This window comes from Nerophis lumbriciformis, linkage group LG38, assembly GCF_033978685.3.
Source record: "Nerophis lumbriciformis linkage group LG38, RoL_Nlum_v2.1, whole genome shotgun sequence".
In the NCBI taxonomy this organism is placed as follows: domain Eukaryota; kingdom Metazoa; phylum Chordata; class Actinopteri; order Syngnathiformes; family Syngnathidae; genus Nerophis; species Nerophis lumbriciformis.
Genome location: NC_084585.2, coordinates 9,199,112 through 9,206,611, shown reverse-complemented (window position 1 = coordinate 9,206,611; position 7,500 = coordinate 9,199,112). Strand labels below are relative to the sequence as shown.

The 7,500-nt window shown below is 40.7% G+C and overlaps 1 protein-coding gene across 1 annotated transcript in view; it reads left to right on the top strand.

Annotated features, from left to right (window-relative positions):
- dnah1 (dynein, axonemal, heavy chain 1) overlaps positions 1-7,500 on the top strand; it is a 175,343-nt gene that overhangs the window by 49,708 nt on the left and 118,135 nt on the right. The window contains exons 26-31 of the mRNA XM_061932510.2: positions 2,386-2,549; positions 2,623-2,736; positions 6,230-6,418; positions 6,514-6,619; positions 6,781-6,894; positions 6,972-7,121. Of these exons, the coding sequence (XP_061788494.1) occupies positions 2,386-2,549; positions 2,623-2,736; positions 6,230-6,418; positions 6,514-6,619; positions 6,781-6,894; positions 6,972-7,121 (837 nt within the window). The remainder of the gene's footprint in view (positions 1-2,385; positions 2,550-2,622; positions 2,737-6,229; positions 6,419-6,513; positions 6,620-6,780; positions 6,895-6,971; positions 7,122-7,500) is intronic.

Sequence of the window (7,500 nt, the reverse complement as noted above, 5' to 3'; positions counted from 1 at the left end):
ATGTATTGGTGGTTCTTTGGTCAAAATGTTGCATAGATGATGTTTTACAGATCATCTTCAAGTCGCTTTCTGACAGACGCTTCAGGATGCGCCGTTTTGTGGGCGGTCTTATTTACGTGGCTCACCCCTTGACAGCGTCTTTTCTCCGTCATCTTTGTTGTAGCGGTGTAGCGTGCAAGGATGGGCGTGGAAGACGTGTCAAAAGATGGAGCTAACTGTTTTAATGACATTCAGACTTCACTTCAGTCAATAACGGAGCAGCATCTCCTCATCCGTGGCTCCCTAGTGCGAAAACAACGCAGGAAATACGTCCCGTGAAAAACTCTCTAATAGCTGAAGTTCCTTGGGTGAATAATGTAACTCACTACACCGGTATGTTTTAGCGCTTTCATGGCGAGTTTACTGACAGATATAAGTAAGAACTTTACACTACTTTATATTAGAAATGGCAACAGCGGAGGATGAATGTCCCATAACTAGAAGATAGAGAAAAAGAAGAAGCTTATCGACTATGGTATCGGCACGGACTACAAAGGCGGACGCGTGCAAATTTTCAGAACTTATGCAGATCCCAAATACAGATCAGCAGGTACCAGAAGGTAAGAAAACTTGCTTTTGTATAATATTGCGAAACAAAACGGCAGATAATGTGTCTTACCTTATACACACACCATAATAATACTCGCATGTTGAAGCACAGTACAATCCATCAAGTGGTGCGGCTTCATAGCTTACCAAAGTTGTTCTAAAACATTTTGATAGATTTTTGAGCGCCGTGTGTAGTTCTATATTTTCAATGGGACATATAACATTTTGGTGTTGTTTACTTGTCAGGTTCAAACACTGATGACATCTATTAAACAGACAAGAAGCAAGGAATCATGCAGAGACAGAGTTAAATTTTGCTCAATGAGGAGAGACGTTATTGGGCTGTACTCTAGTTACTAGAGATGCGCGGATAGGCAATTATTTCATCCGCAACCGCATCACAAAAGTCGTCACCCATCCGCCATCCACCCGAACTAACATTTTATCAAAACCGCACCCGCCCGCACCCACCCGCTGTTACATATCTAATATAGACGATGCATTAGTGAGGTTATAAAGCTTTTGCCTGTTAAAGAAAGGAGACTGATCCAATGCAGCAGAGACATTCAATGCATGCCACGCTGTCACGGCCCAGACGCACACCAGTGCGCAATCATCTGGGAGCCGCGCTGAGCGCACCTCCAAGCGCGCTCGCGCCACTCAAACTGCTGCAGGCAGCTGCGTTCTATCTTGTTTTAACATCCTGTGGCACTCTTCTGGGATCACGGCGGACGAAACTGCTCATGCTCAGGGTGTTTGTGGAGGTTCGGGGTTTTGCACAAATGTGATGCACCATGTTAGATGTCCCGGTTTTGTGACTGTCGTAGACATAAACAGCGTCAAAGCTCTTGCAAATCACGTAGCCAGCATTACTATCATCCTGATTTACAACCTCATAAAAACGAGTCCACGCTGAACTTTTCTGGCCTTTTTTTTCTCTGGTCTTTAGTATTCCCTTTTTTAGTTTGTCGCGTACCACGTTTGCTGCCGGCGTTGCCATCTTTTTTTTTTTCTTCTTCTGTTGTGCTGCAGGTGCCTGCTCGTTTTTCGTATGTGGGTAACAACATTTAACTATGTATATATATTTCCGAATTGGTTTAACTGCCACCCGCCTGAATCTATTTAAAATCTAATTTTTTTTAATTGCAACCGCCCGACCCGCGGATAAAATCTAATTTTTTTTAATTTCAACCGCCCGACCCGCGGATAATTCGCGGACTCCGCGGTTGTGTCCGCAAACCGCGCATCTCTACTAGTTACAGATCCAAACTACGCTCTAAAATCCTGATATTGCCCTGTCTCTGCACTGTCTGCGTCACAGCACTCGATGTTCGCCCTTGGCAGTCAGCAGGCCGATTCTGGAAACAAACACTGATACGAGACGACTCGCTTTGCACAGATAGAAAAGTACAACTTCAGCACAATTGATAATAGCTATAGCAACGGCCTTTAAGCATAAGAGTTGTGTGATAACTTACACATAATTATTCTAACATTACTTGAGCCATATTGCAGTCTATACCTCTCTCTTATGTGTAACTGCTATCTACTGGTCACACTTATCATTACACCATGTACCAAATAAAATAACTTCGAGGTCGGTAAGCACAACCAAAATTATTCCGTACATTAGGCGCACCGGGTTATAAGGCACACTGTCGAGTTTTGAGAAAATTAAAGGATTTTAAGTGCGCCTTATAGTCTGAAAAATACGGTATATTCATTTGTCCAGTGTGCATTGTCTATATTTTCTGTGGGATTCACTTGGGTTCTACCTTTGTCATCGTTTTTGCGAAGCTGGGAAACCTGGTGCAGCTGGTGAGAAGTGGCGTGTCCAAAATGCAGCGAGCTGTGTTGTCTGCTCTCATTGTCATCGAGGTGCATGCTAAAGATGTGGCAGCCAAACTGGTGGAGCAGGGGGTGTCAGGCGTCAATGATTTCGAATGGATTAGTCAGCTAAGGTCTGTTCAGTTTTTATTCCCTACCTAAATCCACTGCTTTTATATGCTCTTGATATTTGTGTGTGGCTTGTAGATATTACTGGGCCAGAGAGGACTTGTACATCCGAGCGGTGAATGCAGAGTTCTTGTATGGATATGAGTACCTTGGGAACTCTGGACGACTGGTCATCACCCCACTCACAGACAAGTATGCTTGTTTATCCAATAGTCCGGTCTTATAGTGACAAATCCCTGCAAAAATCCCTATGTATTTATGGCCTTTGGGACCAATTCTCCCAGTTGCGTTTAAGTGTTTTTTTACGCGCTGGAAGTTATTCATATACAGTACAGGCCAAAAGTTTAGACACACCTTCTCATTCAATGCGTTTTCTTTATTTTCATGACTATTTACATTGTAGATTGTCACTGAAGGCATCAAAACTATGAATGAACACATGTGGAGTTATTGTTAAAATAGAGTTCAAGGGTGGACCCCGGGATGCAGAGAATGGAGGCAAGGGAAGCGATAACAAATGAAAATATTTAATAAGTCCAAAATGGTAACTAAGGGTGATGGGGCAAAGTGCACACCATGGGAAATATAACAAAAGTAGTCTCTTTCAGAGGTTGGCGGAGCAAAGGTCAGGACGCACACAGCGTGGCAAAAACTAGTCCTCTAAAACAAGGTGGCTAGGAAAACAAAAACACAACAAGGTCAATATAACAGAAATATGCGAAGGCAACATACCAGGGAAGCAGAATCAAGGTAGCACATGTCAGAGCGGAGTTCAGGAACAATAACCGGCGGGGACCAGCTGGTGGAGACGCGCTTAAATACTACCAGGAGGTGATTAGCAGCAGGTGTGCCTCGTTGGGGACAAAAGACTGTGGAAGAAACTGAAAAAACCAATAGAGAAGGCAGGGAGAAGACAACAAACATAACAGTTATGTACTTAACAAAAACAGGTGAAATAACTGAAAACATGTTTTGTATTCTAGTTTCTTCAAAATAGCCACCATTTGCTCTGATTACTTTTTCGCACACTCTTGGTATTCTCTCGATGAGTGAAATGGTTTTCACTTCACAGGTGTGCTTGATGCTCAGTTTTTGGCCTTGAGGTTTCTGTTGTTTATCCGTTATACAGTGCTCAATACCGGGGTAGAGCGGAATATACGTTAGGTCAGAAAAAAACACAAGAGGCTATATCCTACAAACCTGTTTCGCTGGTTTCCTTTTTATAAAATATTTTGTAAAATCCCCTGACGAGCAGGGAAACCTGCGAAACAGGCTTGTAGGGATGATATACAGTAGCTTCTGTGTTTTTTGTGACCTAACGTATATATTAGGGATGTCCGATAATATCGGACTGCCGATGTTATCGGCCGATAAATTCTTTAAAGTGTAATATCGGAAATTATCGATATTGGTTTCAAATTTACCGGTATCGGTTTCAAAAAGTAAAATTTAAGACTTTTTAAAACGCCACTGTGTACACGGACGTAGGGAGAAGTACAGAGCGCCAATAAACCTTAAAGGCACCGCCTTTGCGTGCCGGCCCAATCACATAATGTCTACGGCTTTTCACACACCCAAGTGAATGCAAGGCATACTTGGTCAACGGCCATACAGGTCAAACTGAGGGTGGCCGTATAAACAACTTTAACACTGTTACAAATATGCGCCACACTGTGAACCCACACCAAACAAGAATGGCAAACACATTTCGGGAGAACATCCGCACCGCAACACAACATAAACACAACAGAACAAATACCCAGAAACCCTTGCAGCACTAACTCTTCCGGGACGCTACAATATACACCCCCCGCTACCCCCCACCTCAACCCGCCCCCCCAAAACCCCACCCACCTCAACCTTCTCATGCGCTCTCAGGGAGAGCATGTCCCAAATTCCAAGCTGCTGTTTTGAGGCATGTTAAAAAAAATAATGCACTTTGTGACTTCAATAATAAATATGGCAGTGCCATGTTGGCATTTTTTTTCCATAACTTGAGTTGATTTATTTTGGAAAACCTTGTTACATTGTTTAATGCATCCAGCGGGGCATCACAACAAAATTAGGCATAATAATGTGTTAATTCCACGACTGTATATATCGGTATCAGTTGATATCGGAATCGGTAATTAAGAGTTGGACAATATCGGAATATCGGACATTTATTTATATATATATATATATATATATATATATATATATATATATATATATATATGTATATGTATATGTATATATATATATATGTATATACATACACATGTATATACAGTGTTGGGTTAGTTACTGAAAACCAGTAACTAGTTACAGCTACTAGTTACTTTATTTCAAAAGTAACTCAGTTACTAACTCAGTTACTTAAACCAAAAAGTAATGCGTTACTGTGAAAAGTAACTATTTAGTTACTTATATATTTATTTTTTATTTTTTTAAGGCCCCATTTAATGCCCTTTTAGCCTTCATTTTAGTACTGTTATTGCACTGGAGAATAATACAATGTGTTGATCAACTTGACATGCATTTGCATCACTGAACTCTGCTAAGCAATGTGGTCTACATACAACACACAAAGACAAAGATATGTTTTAAAGGGGCAATTTGTTTCAGACCAGAACAAATTGACAAAACTATTTTAAATAGCTGCAACTTAACATACATAAGTAACAAACAGCATAATAACAACATAGCTGTAAAACAAGAAAGGCACAACTACATACATAAAGCCTAACCAGGCGTTTTCTCAAGGAATTCTGAAATAAAATCATGTCTGAAGCCCAGAACACTCGACACATTTCCCCACTTAGTGTAGAGAAAAGGAAATATTAGCCTGGCCCACTAGTATCCCTCTTTAGGTTTGTGAACTTTATAGTCTAAACATTTAGAGTGATGTGATAATCAAACACTCTAAAAGTTTAAAATGAAAGAGTATATAAGAGAATTGACAGAGTGTGTGTACCTTCAGTGTGCAGTGCCTAGTTAAAATCCAGCCGCTGTTGGAAGTGGAGGTGAGTGTGTGTCTCTTTACTAGCTTCGTCGAAGCATGTTGTTTTTGTCGCTGTTTCAGCATATTTGAAACTTACATTCAACTAAAATGTTCTTTTCTTTGTGGTCGATAAAAGAAACGTACTGAAAATATCTCCATTTTAAGAAACTCGGCTTCGGGGTTCGCCATGACGTCTTGATAGTAGACACAGACACGCCCCCTCCCACACACACACACTCACACACACACACACACACACGTACACACCGACAGCCGCGCCTCTTTTTTGTCGCCTCTTCAGCAGCGCTGCAACACTCAGATCTTCTCAGTTTCGAGCCGATACTACATAAAAAATAACGCAAAATAACGCAGTAACGCATCATGTAGTAACGGTATTACTGAATATAAAAAATAACGCGTTAGATTACCAGTTACCGCCGATAGTAACGGCGTTACAGTAACGCGTTACAAAGTAACGCGTTAGTCCCAACACTGTGTGTATATATATATATATATATATATATATATATATATATATATATATATTTATTTTTATTTATTTATTTATTTTATTTTATTTTTATTTTATTTATTTATTTTTTACTTTACATGCAGTTAACTTTCGGCCAATTTTTTTTTCGCACAATACGGCCTCCAAGTCAAGCGGTTTGGACACCCCTGATTTTTTGCTACCTTTTTCAGATGCTACCTGACCCTGACTGGAGCCCTCCACCTCAAGTTTGGAGGAGCCCCCGCAGGTCCAGCCGGCACAGGAAAGACAGAAACCACTAAAGATCTGGGAAAGGCTCTTGCCATCCAGACTGTGGTCTTCAACTGCTCTGACCAGTTAGATTTCATGGCGATGGGCAAGTTCCTCAAAGGTTTGGCCACGTAAGTGATTGTTTTTTAACCGAACCTTTTTCAATGAATGCGATTAATTGTCACACCTTTTAGTTTTTAAAATACGTCTTGTTGGTCTTGTGCAGCTCTGGTGCCTGGGCATGTTTCGATGAGTTTAATCGTATAGATGTTGAGGTGTTGTCTGTGGTGGCTCAACAGATCACCACAATACAAAAGGCCCAACAACAAAGGGTGAGATGCTGCTTGACTAGTAACTGAGTGTTGTGTTTTGTGCACATGCATTCTAAACAGCCGTTATTGATGTTCATAAGTTAGGATCCAATCCAGGATAGTTTTGTGTAAAACTAACTCGTGAGTCCATAAAATAATGATTGTAAAGTTTCTGTTTATAGGCAGAGAGGTTTGAATTTGAGGGTTCCGATATCCCCCTTGTGCCCTCTTGCGCCGTATTCATCACCATGAATCCCGGTTATGCTGGCCGTACAGAGTTGCCAGACAATCTCAAGGTTTGAAATGCGGATTGAATTTAGAAGAATAATGTGATGCAGCCACTTGGACAAAATGCAATCATCTCTTCTTCCAGGCTCTGTTTCGTCCAGTGGCCATGATGGTGCCCAACTTTGCCATGATTGCTGAGATCTCGCTGTACTCGTTTGGCTTCAGCGACGCCAAAGTCCTCTCGCAGAAGATAACCAGCACTTTCACGCTCTCCTCCGAACAGCTCAGCTCTCAGGTGAGGATACGGGACGGCCAAGAAAGGCTTTTACTTTTGTAAAAATGGACATATTTTAGCACAGAGACTCACAACACAGTTAGATAAATACATTTTTAATAATATGTTTATTCTTGTTTTAAAGGGGAACTGCACTTTTTAAAAAAAAAATTTCCTATCATTCACAATCTTTATGTAAGACAAGAACACATATGTTTTTCATTTTTTATGTACTCTAGTCAATAAACACCTATTCTGCCTATAAAGCGCTTAAAAAAAACATCCAAACACCTCCATTAAAGTTTTATATACACGCTGTAAGTATATATGTAATGTAGTAACGGGCATATTCATAATAATATTTAGTATTTACGTATTTTGATAATGTTAACTAGAGATG